This window comes from Pteropus medius, unplaced genomic scaffold, assembly GCF_902729225.1.
Source record: "Pteropus medius unplaced genomic scaffold, Ma_sr-lr_union100, whole genome shotgun sequence".
Taxonomy (NCBI): Eukaryota; Metazoa; Chordata; class Mammalia; order Chiroptera; family Pteropodidae; genus Pteropus; species Pteropus medius.
Genome location: NW_024349140.1, coordinates 420,348 through 437,649, shown reverse-complemented (window position 1 = coordinate 437,649; position 17,302 = coordinate 420,348). Strand labels below are relative to the sequence as shown.

Here is a 17,302-nt window from a genome sequence, read left to right as displayed (position 1 = left end):
GAGGTGAATTTAAGAAAAAAATAAAATATTCCAGTATTACATTTTATTTCTATAGCATTCTTCTTTCACTGTTTCTTTCAGAGCATGTGTAGGAAGTTTCTGAGGTTGGTTTTACTTGGGGGTGCTTTAAAATACAATTCCAGGGTTTAGCCTTATAGAGTAGAATGGTTCAAGTAGATTCATGAGAAAAGCTACAGCTCTGGAAATGGGGACCCAAGTGCACAGGGCTGGGTGGCCGTGGTGCGGATGCCCTTTCCGAGGTTGTGGTTGCAGTTCTTTAGGCCTAGACATTTTCGATTTTATGTTGGGGTTTGCATTCCAAGTATAATTTGTGCACATTGAGAAAGTCTGTGAAGATCAGGGGTTCCGTCTCCAAAGGGTTTATGAATTGGAGATCTCATTTGGGGTCAGAACTTAAGCCGAATCAGACTGAGTTTCCTCACTGTGCGAATGAATGGAAGCCTGGAGGAGGGAGCGCTTCCATGCTCACAGGAAGGCCGTGTTGGGCTCCCAGAGTCCATTCCTGGGGCTGCTCAGGTGTCCCTCCCCTTCTTCCCCAGGGACTGACCTACTCCAGGGGTTCTGTCTCAGCTGGAGGTTTCTTGACCCCAAGTTTGGAAATGTGTTCACCTTTCTGAATGTGGGTCTCCTTCTGAACTGTAGGGAAGCAGGCTGCTTATCTGTCTTGATTCCAATATTGGTGTTTCTTTTCATTGGATTTTGATCTCCCTTGAATATTGCAGCTCTTTGAATCCAGTTTTCATTAGCACTTGGGCTTTAATATGTCCGCTGATTGAGGGATACCATGTGAGTATGGCAAGATAATTGTGGAATCGGACAGGATTTTGGTTTTATTATGGAAGAGAATCTGAACATGTGAGATGGGTATTTTTAAGTTCTCAGCTGAATTTTTCGTTTTTTAGGTCAGATTTTGTATGTCATGTCTCTAGGGAACTTTTTTTTTAAGTTAATTTATTTTTCATTATTTTTATTTTTTTTATGCGAGGCAACCCTTGGTTGACCTCGCGGATTTCAAGGATCTTGTCAGCTTACAATCCCTTATTTTTTACACCTACAGCACCTGGTCTTCCTAGGTGATCTCCCATCCCAGTACTAACCAGGCCTTTCCCAGATCAGACAGGATTGTGCTTGTTCAGGGTGGCATGGCTGTAGAATCTAGAGAACTTTGACATTTAAAAGTCGACACTATTCCTAAGGCAAATGAATCTCTATTTTAATGGATGTGAGGAAAAAGCAGTTGAATGTTTATTTTCATTGATATGAGGAAAACAGCTCAAAACTTAGGGAGATCTTTAAGTTTTCTAGTTCATTTTAGAGCTTAATTGCAAACCCCTAATGCATTATAATATGTTGTCATTCCTGAAAATATCCCCGGTGTGAAATACAGTGGAGGAACAGACTGTTATAATACATCTTGTCCTTTTTATCAGAAAAGGATTTGGGAATTTTTGATGGTCTGCAGTTTTATAATTTTTTAGTGTTTAAAGGATTAAATCTTGGAGTGGTGTCCTGTATAGAAAAGTTAAAATTAAATTAATTTTAAAGGGTAAAAGTTAATTTAAAATAATGGTTAAGCATAGATAATATGGTATGTATAAAATTTTCTTATTTTAAGTAAATAGTGCATTGGAAGGTTAATTAAATTCCTAAGATAGGAATCCAACTTAAGACTTCCTGCTGGCATTTCCTGGTCTATTCCAGTGCTCTAAGTTTAGCCACCCTTAAAACAATAGTTGTAATCACTTCTAGATCATCTCGTTAGTATTTCTTATATAAAAACAAGCCGGTACAAATAGGTTTTTGTTACCCATGTTTGTTCTTGTCATGAGTGACAGGCTCCACACTTTTGATGTTTGTTTACTGAAAACTGAAGCCTCGCTCTCCTTTTCCCCCTAATGCTTCGTATCTGTCAGGCTGATGAGGACCTGGAGGCCCCCACACTGAGCTGCTGCTTGCTGGGGAGCCCTCCTGTGGGCCGTGCTGTGTTGTGGACCCACTGAGCCTGGGGTCTGTATACTGAGGAATCGAGTTGACAGTTTCGATAATTCCATGTGCTCTGGGAGCAGGAGTATGGGAACGGGGCCCTGCTTACTGTGTTTTTGGTTCACAGACTTGGTTGGAGCCTGTGTGTTTGGAGTGAAGGCGTGACTGGGGCTGAGTTCTCCTTAACATCAGGGTGGGTCTCAACATCTCACAGTGGATTACCGCAACCTTCAGGCGGTGGTGACACCAAAAATGTTCCTATATCCGGTCCCCGATATTATGGAAATTACTGACTGCATCCACTCAGCAACTGATACACATCCTGCTATCATGGATTTAGTGAAGTCTGGGTTTAGTGAAGTTCGGTGCCTATGTCACCAGCCTCTTAGCTGCAGTCAGCCTTCACTTCTGAAAGGACAGGCTACACCTTTACCTGGTTCCTCTCAGGGGATCTCAGCACCATTAACACCGCACACATTCTCTTTGGGTAGGATCTAAACTGTATTTACCTCTTTACCTCACTCGTGGAGAACAGGTATGACAGACATTTACGTTCATGAAATTCTTCATTGTGGACATTCATTTGATATCTAGGACATACATATATTGAAAATAAGGCCTCACAAATGTAGGTGGGCCATTGCTCAAAACGTGAGGCCCCAATGCTTTGGTTCCTTCATTTTTTTTTTTTTAAGGATAAAATAAGTTTTTATTTACAGTCTTAAAGGTCTTGCAAGAAGACAATTCTTTGGCAGTACGTACAACATACTTTCTATTTCTATGGGCTGGAATCAAACACAGACTAAGACTACAGAGTATACACTAGAAATCAGCAAATGCCGAGAACAGTGTTGGAAAAAGACAAAAAAATGAGGCCTAAACACACAAGACCCTTCACTGGGATCTGCTGACCGCAGCCAGAACCAGGGCTGAATCACACAATGGGGATGGGTTCTGAGACATCCGGGAAGGGAGTGGGGCGAGGGTGGGGAAGGGGCCGCACTGGGGTGTGGATTTAGTACCTGGTAAATTACACACAAAGTCAGTCGGCTCTATTTCTTAAAAATGCACATGGAGAGAAAGGAAGATTTGATCATTACTTTATGAATCTGTTGCTTTGCAATATTGACATCAGAAATAGGGACAATTAACTTGGATTCAATTTCAGTAGTAGGAAATAAATATCAAAATATCATCACTGGCTCTCTATATGAAACCTCTACCCCAGCCCATCCTCCCTCCTTGTCCCACCCCCCAGCACCCTCTGGCAGCTACCATTTCACTGCTGCTGTCCCCCACACGTACCACACGAGTGTCACGTGGCCTTCTCTAAGGCTGGCTGAGAGAAACAGGAGTGAAACAGGCCAAAGACTCTGCTCTGTAAATCGGTCCCCACTTTCTTTCATACCACAAACTTCTTTGGTGGGGGTCTGGCCTTTTCAATAGGAGCAAAAAATAGCTTTTTAGGAAGAGGGGGTAATTATGATTACTTCTTAACCCATCCTCTTCTCAAAGTAGAGCAGCCCACAGATTCACAAAATCTATGGAACAGGTGAGGGTGGCGGGGGAGGAGAGGCCTGGAGGGACAGGAGTACCCTGGGCCTGTGCCCCGCAGGGCTGGAGGAGCTGTGGGTGCTCAGGACACCATGTGCTCAGAGGTCCCGGCTGTCTGTCCTCCACAGAAAAAGCTGCCAAGTTGGGGTGTTTTGGTTTAAAAATTCCTGATGGGGACAGGGAATCCCTGAAAGGAAACGTCAAAAAAAAATTTAAAAAGTGGGAATGGAGAAGGAGAAGGAGAGCTATTTTCCGAGAGCTTCTATGTAAAATAAAAATTGAAAAAAAAACAAGGGAAAAAAGATAGTCTCTTAAATGGTTCTGAGGGTTCTAAGGATCCGCCGAAAGGATGAAACCATGGAGGAGACAGGTTTTACTGCTGGCCTGCCCCACGGAGCTTAGCTGCCATCTGGAGCCTCTTCTTGCCTTGGAGCTCGTCGGGCTGCGACCCCGAATGGAGCCCTGAGCCCCCATGGAAGGCGGGGAGGGCGCTGCCCTGGGCGCTGGCGTAGAGGCTGCGGCTGGAGGAGCGTAGTGGGTCTGCAGGTGGGCGCTCGCCCTCGCCTTGGGCACGCACCGACTTGCTGCTCGGGAAGAGCGCTCTGCTGCTTGCGGGCGTCAGTGTCTTGCTGGCGTGTGCGGCTTTTCCTTCGCGTGTACTGGGTGTACTCTGGCTTTGTCTACGATTTGGGCCCGGGATGCTTTCTCTCCTTGGAGTGATGGGACCGATGCCCGCAAACTGTGAAAGCTGTCTTCGATGTGGTCCCTACGTTTTCGTTCCAGTGCGTTATGATGAGCCCATTTGTCAGCGTCGCTATCCACCTCGATGTCATCGTTCCCGCTCATTTCCTGCAGCCCAGGGAGCGGCCACTGCAACGGCGGTGGGGAAGGGTGGCGGGGAGAGGGGAAGTCAGCGACAACAATCTGAGTTCCCCCCCGCCCCCCCCACCCCAACAACACGGGCGAGAAAGACCTTACTCGCCTTGGTTCTTTCTTAAAAATTATTTTAATAAAGGCCACACAGCCTTCCTGACACCATGAAGAAATAGCTATAGGCCCTCTTAGCACCCACAATACTGGATTCTTTGAGTGTTCAAGAGGTAACATATTCCTTGTTTACAAATTTTACTTGAACATATTTATGCCGTTTCTTACAAATTGCCCCACCTTGAATGGGCCAGCCTACCATAGAAGCCTCTAGGCTGTTTAAATCGCCACACTGCAGACACACCTGGTAGTGTCCCCAGAGACTCCTTTATCAGAAGGGTTCTCTGACCACCTCTCATGCGTCCTGGAGTCGCACATGATGGCCTTGGGCTGTGTTTTTTGTCTTGGTTTCTTCTTAGTTATGTTGACTAGTTGTTTACCAATTTTATTACTCTTGTCAAAGAACCAGCTTTTTGTTTTAATTTTCTTCATTGATTTCCTATAATTACCTTGATTTCTAATTTTTATTTCCATTATTTTGCTTATTTTGGGTTTAATTAGCTTTTTATTTTTTCTTAAGTTGGATGCCTGCATTAATGATTTCAGATTACTTTTTTTTAGTGTATTTGTTTGATGATATAAATTTTCCTTTGGGCATTACTGTTTGCAGCCCACAACATTTGATAAGTCTTATTTTTATTTCATGTAGTTCAAAATTTTAAAAAAATTATCTTGAGACTTCATAGATTTAATAGATTATTTAGAAGTGTGTTGTTGAATGTCCACGTATTTGGGGGTTTTCCAACTATCTTTCTGTTACTGATTTTTAGGTTAATGCCTGTGTGATGTAAGAGAATATTCTGTATGATTTCTGTTCTTTTTAATTGTTAAAGTGTGTTTTATGTCCCAGAATGTTTTCTATTGGACTAATATCTACCAATACTTTTATATGTTTCTATTTGTTGCCTTTGTTTATTTCCTTTTTTGCTTTCCACCTTTTTTCTGCCTTATTTGGCTTTAATTGAGCATTTTCCCTGATTCTTTTACTTTCTACGCTGTTAGCAATCAATTACACATATTTTTTAAAACTTTTTTGGTGCTCGCCATTGAGTTTTCAGTATACATTTACAATTAAGTCACCTCCTCTGTCAAGTAACACTATACCATTTCACTGATGGTGCAAGTAGCTTATAACACACTTCCCAGTTGTCTCTTCTGTGTCCCTGTGACAATGCTGTTACTTATTTCACTTATTTATAAGCATATAATTGCCAAATACGTCATTGGTTATATTATTCTAAGCAAAGTGTCATCTGTTACATTAATTTGATAAGAAACAAAAGTTATTTTACCTTTATTCTTTTTCTAATCCGCCACCTTCATCATTTTTGAACATTTCTTTCAAAGTAGGTATACTTGTGACAGATTCCCTCAGTTTTGTCTAAGAAAGTCCTACTTTCCTTTTTTTTTTAAAGGACAGTTTTGCTTGACACGGCATTATAGGAGAGTGGTGTTTTTCTTTTAAAACCTGAAATATTGTATTGTGCTTTCCTCTTGATTGCATGATTTCTGATAGAAACTCTGATTTAATTCTAATCTTTATTTCTCTATAACTAAGTTATTTTCCCCTCTGGCTTCTTTCAATATATTATTTTTGTCTTTGATTTTTGTCTACATTGAATATGAGATATTTGGTCGTGCATTTTTGTTATTTTCATTTTAGTGTTCTCTGAGCTTCCTGGATCTACAGTGTGCTGTCTGTCAATAATTTTAGGAAAATCTGAGTGGTTGTTACTTCACTGATTTCTCCTGTTCCTTTTCTTTCTTTTCCTTCAGGTTTTCCCATGGTATGTATTTAAGTTTTCTGTTTAAAGAAGGTTGGCGTAGGGCTTGGATATTATATCTTTTTTTGTCTTTGCATTAAATTTTACTGAGATATATATTTTTTAAGCATAGACTATGTTAAGGACAGGATATTGGGGGTGCATATTTCAAAATACCGTGTCTGTTTACTCTTTCCAAATTTTGGAGACACAAAATCACCCTGTGACCTAAATTATGTGATATATCTAAAAAGGGAAATTTATTTCAAGTTTTTTGCTTTTTTTATTGTAGTGTCGGAAATGACAGCTTCAAAGTTACTTAAATTCCAAACCAGGCATTGGAAACCCCTGACTTTAGTTTTTGATGATTGACTGCCGACAGCTTTAAAGCCTCATCCTTCCTCTTTGCCCTGCCCCACATCTGTACAAGTGATAAGAAAGCCTTAGTGCTCTCTCCTTTGTGGTAGCAAGAGATTGAATCTACACATGCTCCGACCCTGTGTGTAAACTCTTACCCTAGCCCAACAAGTTCATGCACTTTTCTTTGCTTTTTTAAGCTATTTCATCCCTTCGTGAGAGGCCTGCTCACCCTCCCGGGACCTCAATTATGGAAGTAATAAACATTTTCATACCTTATTGGCAGTGTGTGGTGTCATTAATCAGCTGAGGGATTTTTATGCTCAGAGGTTGAGCTATCATGCTCCTTTACTCCACAGGGGAGCTTGGAAATGAAAGAAGAAGGGAAGTTGTTGTTGTTGTTGTTGTTGTTCTTGTTGTTTTAAACAACAGAAATTTATTCTCTCAGGATTCTGGAGTCCAGAGATCCAAAGTCAAGACGTTGGCAGGGATGGTTCATCTTGGAAGTTTGAGGGAGAATCTGTTGCATACGTCCCTCCTGGCTTTTGGTGGTTGCCAATAATCCTTAGTGTCCTTGGCTTGTAGACGCATCATCTTGGTCTTAGTTTCCCCATCTTCAAATACGAAAAGTGAACGGGATGTCCTAGAATCTTCTCATTCAAAAGTTCAGTAGCTTCTATAATGGGGGAAGGGTAGTTGACCATCACTAGATTTTATGGATTCACGTCCTTGAAAGTGGTCCTGCTGACCAACTTGCTTTGAATTCCAGCTCTGGGGCAGCAGCTCAAAAGGCTCCAGGGACATATGGGGAGGAACTGAGTTGTTTGGCTTTAGGACAATGGCTGGAGGGGGCAGCTTTTTCCCACAGGAGTGCTGGCGGAGGCCACAAATCCTTTGTTGAGCCCTACCCCCACCCAGGTGCAGGCGCAGGTGCCTGCTATATCTGAGTCTCTATTAACCTGGAGAAGGCATTGTATATATACACAAATACTATTGTATTCAATACAGTAACATGCTGTACAGATTTGTAGCCTAGAAGAAATAGGTATATAATATAGCCTATGTATATGGTAAGCTATACCATCTAGGTTTGTTAAAGAACATTCTACGTGTTCTTACAATGATGAAATTACCTAACAATACATATCTCAGAACATATCCCCATAGATAACTAGCGCCTGATGGCAACTTTCTAGCCCATCATATTGGACAGATATAGAATGAAATGAGTCAGTAATAAATATTCCAGAAAGAAAAAGTGCTTGTCTATAAGAACCTTGTCATTCAGCCAGCTGCATCTGATGACTTTTTAATGGTTTGGAGAACTTTAGGATGAAGTGGCCAGCTGGACCTTGCTAAAACTGACATTACATAGGCCTTCTGGACTTTCATGTTTGGTGATGGTAATAGAACAAATAGCGTCTAGTATTTAGTATGTATTCACTGTAACCTCATGCAGATTTGACCCTTTGCCTTATGGAGTACTGTAAATGGTGAGTAATAAGGAAGAAGATGAAAAAAACTTTTTTCACATGGAATTGGTCATCTTAAAATGATCATATTTGTTTAATTTACATTGCATTTCTGTCTATTCCCAACATGCTGTGAATCCCTTCTTTAGAGGAATTACATAAAATATAGTGTGATTATGGTAAAAATGTACAAATAATTTCCATGTGTTACATTATGGTGTTAAATTTATGAGGACGTAATTGTGGACAGAGTGTAAGTTTCTGATGATCAGGTCATAGGCTAAATGTTTGGAAATGAGAGTTATATGTAACCTTCCTATAAATGGAGTATAGATGTTCAGTACAGTCTTGTGAATTTTATTGTACACATATTTGTGGTGTTTTAGGACTCAGTGACCTTTGAGGATGTGTCTGTGAACTTCAGTCTGGAGGAGTGGTCTTTACTGGATCCTTCACAGAAGAAATTGTATAGAGATGTGATGCAGGAAACCTTCAGAAACCTGGCCTCAGTAGGTAAGGATGACAAATTACCTTCACTTGCTTTATTAAAAAACAAGTGTTTCTTACCCTTAAACATTGTTCTGACGTGCAATGTGGAAAAAGAGGATATTGGTAAATAAACTAGGCATGGTCACAGCTCATTGTAGAATCTAATACTTTTTCTACAGTTTTTAATACTTTGGAATCATATTTCTTTGTCTACATTTTAGGTAAAAAATGGGAAGATCATGACATTGATGATCAGTACAAAAACCAGGAGAGAATATGTAGGTGAGTAACACTCAAAATAGAAAGTAGTGTCTCAGGTGAGAAACCTATTATGCTACAAAATTTTAAAAAGAATCAGCCAAAACTACCCCCGCTTCAAATTAATTACATCACAGAAAATTTTCACCAAATTACTTTCTTATATATGACATAGATGCAAAATGTTTGCAAAATAATTTACATGGAAATAGCATTAATGAAGCCTATATATGAAGTCGTTGTTTTGATAATAGCAAGGCTAAAATTGTCTTTCAGAGCTTTCAGTGTATTCAATTCCCAACAGTTTGGATGAGGCAGAAAACCTATACTTTGCTGTAAATCATAAAAATGTACTTCAAATATTATTCTAATAAATATAAAATCTTTAATGAAGAAATCATTTATAATGTACTTTTTGTTTTTTACAGAAGTCATAGGGTAGAGAGACTCTGTGAAGGGAAAGAAGATAGTCAGTGTGGAGAGAACTTCAGCCTTATTCTGAAGAAGAAAACTCTTTCTGGAGTAAAACCACAGGAATACAGTGTGTGTGAGAAAGTCTTCATGCATCATTCATCTTATAATAGAGACATCAGATGTCACACTGGACACAAGCCCTCTGAGTATCAGAAATATGGAGAGAAGCCATATAAATGTAATGTATGTGGGAGAGCCTTCAGTTACCTGCAGTGTTTTGAAAAACATGAAAGAAATTCCAATGGAGAAAAATTGTATAAATGTGAGGAATGTGGAAAAGGTTTACTGTGGCTCAAAAGCCCTCAAAGACACATAACACATACTGTAGATGCTCCTTATAAATGTAAGGTTTGTGGGAAAACTTTTAGTTCTTCAACTTCACTTCAAATGTGTGAAAGAACCCACAGTGGAGTGCAGCCCTATCAATGTAAACAATGTGGAAAAGCCTTCCGATATTATAAAAGTTTTCAAAGACATGAAAGAAATCATCCTGGAGAGAAGCCCTATGAATGTAAAAAATGTAGTAAAGCATTCAGATATCCCAGTCATCTTCAAATACATGAAAGAACTCACACTGAAGAGAAACCCTATGAATGTAAGGAATGTGGAAAAGCCTTCAGATCATACAGTTCCTTACAACCACACGAAATGACTCACACAGGAGAGAAACCCTATGAATGTAAGGAATGTGGAAAAGCATTCAGATATTATAGTTCCTTACAAATACATGAAAGGTCTCACACTGGAGAGAAACCCTATGAGTGTAAAAAATGTAATAAAGCATTCAGTGCTCCCAGTTGTCTTCGAAAACATGAAAGAATTCACACATCAGAGAAACCCTATGAATGTAAGGAAATGTGGAAAAGCTTTCAGATTTTGCAGTTCCTTACAAACCCATGAAAGGACACACACAGGAGAGAAACCCTATGAATGTAAGCAATGTGGAAAAGCCTTGAGATATTATAGTTCCTTACAAATACATGAAAGAATACACACAGGTGAGAAACCCTATGAATGTAAGGAATGTGGAAATGCATTCAGATGTAACAGTTTCTTAAAAATACACAAAAAATCTCACACTGGAGAGAAACCTTATGCATGTGGAAAATGTAGTAAAGTATTTAATACTTCTAGTAATCTTCGAATACATGAAAGAACTCACACTTCAGAGAAACCCTATGAATGTAAGGAGTGTGGAAAAGCCTTTAGATATTATCGTTCCTTACAAACACATGAAAGGACTCACACAGGAGAGAAACCCTATGAATGTAAACATTGCGGTAAAGCCTTCATTTGTCGCACCACCATTCAAAGACACATGAAAATGCATACTGGAAATACACCTTATCAGTGTAAGGAATGTGAGAAAGCATTCACTTGCCTTAGTTTGTATCAACGACATGAAAGAACTCACACTGGAGAGAAACCCTATGAATGTAAACAATGCAGTAAGGCCTACAGAGATCACAGTTCCTTACAAAGACATGAAAGGACCCACACTGGAGAAAAACCCTATGAATGTAAGGAATGTGGAAAAGCCTTCATTTGTAACAAAATTTTTCGAATACACATGATGAGAGTGCACACTGCGGAGAAACCATATAAATGTGAAGAATGTGGGAAAGCCTTCAGTCATCCCTATTCCTTTCGAAGGCATGAAAGGACTCACTGGATTAAACCTCTTAAATGCAAATAGTGTGAGAAAGACTTCGATTGGCTCATATCCATACATGTGAAAACTCCCACTGAAAAGAAAAAAAATGTAAATAATATGGGAAGGATTGATGTAATTAATGTTCTAGAAAACTTTCAAGATTAAAGGATTGTTAAAATTGTAAATAAGTTGTATTTACGGGGTTTCTTCCCTTAAGTGTGTAGTTGGACATGGGATTTCTACTACAGTAGACCCTTGAAAAACACAGGGGTTAGGGGCGCCTACTGCCCACGCAGTCGAAAATTTGTTTATAACTTAAGCCAGCCCTCTGCATAAATGAATATCAAGCCAAAGATCGAAAATATATTTGACTCTTGTACAGTACAAGTTTAATACTGCACAGGTCCACGTTTTAAATTCCGCATAAAAGTGGACCCGTGCATTTCAAATTCGTGCTGTTCAAGCATCAACTAGAACTACCGTTAGAAATAAATCCTGGGGCTAAATTATTCTGCAAGTTGTCTTTCAACAAATAACATTAATAGGTAGTGACTTCATTAAATCGGTTAATATTGTCTCTACATTTTTCATTTTCAAAAAAATTTGTCTCTTTACAGTTTGAAGACTGTTAGGTCCTCAGGTGAATTCCTATTACTTTTGGCTGAATGTAATCCCTCAAATGTTTTCACTTGTATGTGATTAAAACTATGTGCATTTTTGGGGGTCAAACTAATACTTCTGTAGTTGCTTTTAATAAAACATAAAAATGTTTCATTAACTTTTTAAAGCTGTAAAATCCTAAAAATACTGTGTTTATTTTAATCTCTCATAGTTACAATTTTTGTCCTGAAACTAATTTTTTCTTTGTTCTTAGTACCAAAAACTTAAATCATGGTGTTTTTTTCTTTTTTTTTAAATGCTCTCTTGCCAGTGACCCACAGAGTCACATCTGTATTACAGTGTTGCAATAAATTCTAATAAGAATGACCACAAATCCTCTAACAGAAGTCAAAATCCTGAGGTATAAGAGTAACAGGTATCCAAAAGGACATTTTAAAGGATTTTGACTTCTGTTAGAGGATTTAATTGCTATTCAAAGAAGCAGGACCTTTTTCTATAATGAATGCTGTGAGAAGGTAAACTTCATTCTGTCATCGGTAATCCTAGTCATTGTTTTCTAGAAGGTAAAATCAATATAGTGGAGCTAAACTAAATTTGTAAAAAGCTCCAGTCATTGATATTATTGTGAAGAGGAGACTTTTGGTCATTGTTATGATTTGGAACTATGTCCTTTACTGTTTTTAGAAATATGTGCACAAAATACCTTGTAAATGTCTTGATGCATCATGGTCAGTGACTGCCTTTGATGAAGGAGGTGTGTGACATTGTCTCTTCTGCAGGATAAGACTTGGTCTTACAATGAGTGCAAACCCAGCTCCCAGTCCTCTGCAACAGCTTTTGCCTTTTCTATTTACTGTCTAAACACTGATGTATTTCCTATACTGTATTAGACACCATTTACCATAAAACACCTCGGTTAAAAACAAATTGACTTAATATACTACATATATATTTAACATATGTAATAATATTTTTAATACTTCATGGCTCCACTGAGGCCTCTAAGTATAGATTAATTATGAGAGAACAGAAGCCTAGCAAGGAAGAAAGACAGGACCACTGGTCCAATCAAACCTTTCTTGCTCAGCAACTATACTCTTTAAGATAATGATTCAAAATCTCTCATTGCCATGCACTTTACAGTCAACCAATTTAGCACAAATAATCAAGGCACCGTTGGATTTGGACATAGATACATCAAACAAGTTCTTACAGCCCTGGTGCTTATATTTTTTGGGGAAAAAATAAATGGTAAAGCTTTGTTATAAGATGTAAATAAAAGCTATGATGACATGTAAAAAAAAAAAAACCATGAGTTAATAGGCTAGTGTGTGTATATATCTTTGCTATGAAGGTAGGAGTCTCAGTGAGTGACAATGTCATTATCAATTACTTGAATTTCTACCATGTAATACATCCTAAACACTGTTTTAGGAACTGCTTGGGCGAAATAAATACAACACAACAATATAGAAAGTCCCGCATGTCTGTGATTAACAGGAAAGAGTCCACATAAAGATCTAGATATCGTTTATCTTCATTTTTGAAATTGTTAAACATTTTGTTTATAGACTATATACTTATGACATTGGACAGTCATTTGAGACTTGAAACTTTCTCATGGTTTGGGCCACAGATATTTGTTGTGTCATTTTGTGTTTATGTCATTTGAGAGGATTTTCACTTAAAAATTTTAAATGTTACAGTATTTGCCATTTATATAGTATTTTGCTGCTGTACACACTGAGTGACACGATGTATACCCCATTACACCATAGAGTCCTCCCCATTTAGGAAAACACCTATGTTCATCTGCACCATTATGGCCCATCCTGAGTTTATTCTTTGAGTAGATTGATATCTCTTTGGCTTGCATAGATATCAATCTACTCAAAGAATAAACTAAAGATGGAAACAGCAAAATGCTATGAATATTTAGAAGCAGTCATCCAATGAATAATTGAGGTGAGCAGTAGAAAGGGTAAAATTTTCAGCAATTTAGTTTAAAATTAGCAGTTTAGTATAAACAGATAGGATGAAATTTCAATGTCTTTTTATCACAGGACTGGCTGAAAGTATTTTGTGGCCATCATCCACAGAACCTGTAGCCTATTTTGCTGTTCACAGGTTTTGTTTTTATATGCTTATTTTTAGCACATGTGAAAGAGTGGGAAGCAAAAGTAATAGCTACAAGTTTTTATAAAGAGCACAGAAATTCAATCATTCATTTTTTATAGTGGTAACTTATGTATAGGAGAGGTTTCATTTTAGTGGGCACCAAAGGAGTGGTCTTTAGGATGATAAAATATTTTTCATCTTTTGATGGTAGTATTACTACACATTTGTGAAGACTCAAAAGTACACCTAAAATAATTATATTTATATATATTTGTATGTGTATATTTAATTATGTTTATATATAATTACAAATACATTATACATACATGTATATATGTTAGAAAATGCATGACATTCACTTTTATATGCTAGGATAATATTTAACTCACCTGAACCTTGATTTTTATATGTTCGATTCCTTTCAGCACTGTGGGATCCTCATTAGGATGAATTGAACGACTGGGGAGGAAGACACAGGCCACAACAGGCCTTTTTTGCAGCCCTGTCTCTGAGAAAACTCCCTCTAGGGCTGCACCTGTCTTTACACACATATCTAGGATTGAAATGAGAAGGATCCTAGAATGTGTCTTTGAGTTAAAGTCAGCTTACTCAGATCCCTGAACGTACTGTGATTCTGAAACATAAATGTGCATCCCAAGTGGGATCTGCCTGGGGATGTCCTCAGTCATGGGTGTCAGCATCATTCCTTCCATTTCCTGCACAGACCATTTCCAGCTCTTTGTTTTCCCAACTAAAGCCTACTTGTGTCTGTTTCTTTGGAAACTTCTTTAGAAATCCACGCATATCCAACTCTAGAAAATTTCTCTAAGGCAATACTAGGGGCCTGTGTGCTGAGAAGGTGACAGAAGCAGATATAGAATCTATGTCATGAGCACGTTTCCCTCGGTTGCAGCAATCCCAGATTTTGCATATTTATTAGATATGCTTGCTGACATTCACACATTTAAAAATAGATTTTGAACGGGGGAAACATGGTTCGAGAATTTGTCAAAATAACAGTCCCTCCATTATGATCTGTTTTCCCACACCTATTTGCTCATAGATACTTTATCAGTGTTTTATGCATTGAAAAGTCTCTAAATCTCCCATGGTGGGCATAAATTGCCTAACGTATTCTTGTACTAGAAACTATTCTTAGCTAGTGTAGCACACAGAGCATCCACTGCTGGAACTGACAGAATCCTTTTTAAATGGAGGCCTATCTAGGCTCTGAGCTGGTGAACCTTCACAGCCAGCTTCCTATTTTGCCCTGGTCATGAATGCAGGACCCCTCAGGCTTTCTAACCCAAGGCTGACATTGAACTGACATTGGAACAGGATAGAGACCAAAGTGGTTCCTCTGGTATATCTATACTACAGGAGGAAGTATGTTCCCCTTTTCTCTGATTGATGTAATCCATTCTATAGAAAAAGTCACATTTCTAGACATATTGGCCACTTGAGGAGTCACTTTGGAGCATATGAATAACCAAGGAGTTCATATTTTTATGGATAGTGTGTCATAACCACGTCTGATAGAGTCCACTGCAGAGATCTTCCATTCTGTTTCTAATTCAAACAGGCCATTCCTGATCAAAGAGAGGACCCAAGCATTAGATCCGTTAGTGAAACACTAGGCAAGTATGTTAGCACTAGAGAATTTTCTGTTCATTGTTAGTTTCTTTTTCCAGGACATTGATCTAGCTGTCTTGCTCCACCAATAACTTTTTATCCAGAGTCATCCCATTTGGCCTAAAGAACTAGAGATTATCTTGCCTCACAATACCCAAGTTCAAATAAGGTCACTCCTTCCTTTGCAGATATTAAACCAATTTGCAGAAGCTCATTTCATTGTTCAGGGTGATAAATTGACTCAAATTTCTGAGACACATAATGGCACCTCAGACCTGATGGTATTAACCTTGATCCTGAGGTCCCATGTAATATGAAACCCTTTAGAAGCCTCTAACTTAAAGGTTAAGGCAAAATTCATGGGACTAACCTCCTCTGCCATGGCTAACGTAGTGACTGACTAATACACCTGATTTAAAAAAAAAAAAAAAAATGCCCCACTGATAATGTAATCAATACACATACCAGGCCAAGGAACGGGTCCCTATCGCTTGTGGCAAATTGACATTGTAGGGCCCCTTACCCCCTCTGCTGGGCTGCTTGCTATGATCGGATTATGGCAGAAAATCACATAGACAAACTACTTATCCTATCATACTTGACCCTGCTGAAGCCAAAATGCAAGGATTCGCCAAGACATACTAGAAATTATTGATATTATCAATCAACTCAATAATAAGTCATTGGACTCTTGAAAACGGAATGCAACGAAACTAGTTTCTCTCTTATAATCCCAGACTACAACACTCACAGCATTACCTAGTGGCTTATTTAGACCAACCGTGCCTTCTTTTACAGAGATCTTTCTGCTGATGGAAGCATTAGTTACATTTAACTCTCAGTCTTTGGGGCCTATTACGTTGTTCTGATCATCAGGCTTATTGGCACTTTATAAATAGAGCCTTCCTATATGAAACATTTCTGTCAGAATGGTCACTCCTATAGGTCTCTGGTATATTGTAGTAGAGCACCCTCCCACCACTATTATATCCCAACCCCAGGTCTTCCCAGGGTTTGTGCACCATGTAAATCACTACAGGTGACTCCTGAATAACATGGTGGCTTGGGGCACCAATTCCTGCACAGTTGAAAATCCACATATAACTTAGTTGACCCTCTGCATATGCAGATTCTCAACTGCCAGTTGACCTTTGAGCAATGTGGGTTTGAATTACACCAGTCAATGGAACTGCACTGGTCAGTTGGCATGGTTACTCAGTTAATATTTAAATTCACTTAAATGAGATATGGCTTATTTAGTGAACAAACCTCAGGAGAGAACTTTAATAAAGACACCGACCTCATTTCTGATATATGACTCTTATCAGCTTCAGGTGCCTGCTCACCCTGCCTGGCCCACAATGCGTAAGCAGCTTGTAGAGTTGACACATGTCCCATTTCTTTTTTGTGTCAGATGCATAGTATATTGACACAGCTGCAATTATACATGCCATTTTACTTTTTTCTATAATTCTCATATTGCTTTTAGTTCCCTACTCCATTATCTTTCTTTTGAATTAAGTGTAGCATTTTAAATTTTAAATGACTTTTTCACTTTATATTTAAACATTTTTTAGAAGTTGCTCTGTTTAACATATACTTCTTAATTTGGAAAAATGAGCCTCAGGTTTATACTAGCCTAATTCTAATGATAAAGGGAAAGGTTACTTTGATATAGCTCTACTCCCCTTAGCAGGTTTTGTGTTATTATGCAGATTATATCTATTTATGATATAACCCAATAATATATCACTACACTTATTTACCATGTGTAGTTATTTCTTTAGCCCAATACAGCTTTGCTCTCGTTGTCCTTTTTGCTTTTAATGGCAAACATAGCGCACATATTTTACATTTCTATATATTATATTTCTATATATTATATATTTCTATATAATATATTTCTATATAATATATTT

The 17,302-nt window shown here is 38.4% G+C and overlaps 1 protein-coding gene and 1 pseudogene across 1 annotated transcript in view; one reads left to right on the top strand and one right to left on the bottom strand.

Moving 5' to 3' along the window:
- LOC120616947 (zinc finger protein 709-like) overlaps window positions 1-12,943 on the top strand; it is a 41,395-nt gene extending 28,452 nt beyond the window's left edge. Inside the window, 4 exon segments of the mRNA XM_039880496.1 lie at window positions 8,524-8,650; window positions 8,848-8,908; window positions 9,313-10,213; window positions 10,215-12,943. Of these exon segments, the coding sequence (XP_039736430.1) occupies window positions 8,524-8,650; window positions 8,848-8,908; window positions 9,313-10,213; window positions 10,215-11,054 (1,929 nt within the window). The 3' untranslated portion in view covers window positions 11,055-12,943.
- Window positions 3,932-4,404, bottom strand: LOC120616956 (protein max-like; annotated as a pseudogene).
- Window positions 12,944-17,302: the final 4,359 nt, after the last annotated feature.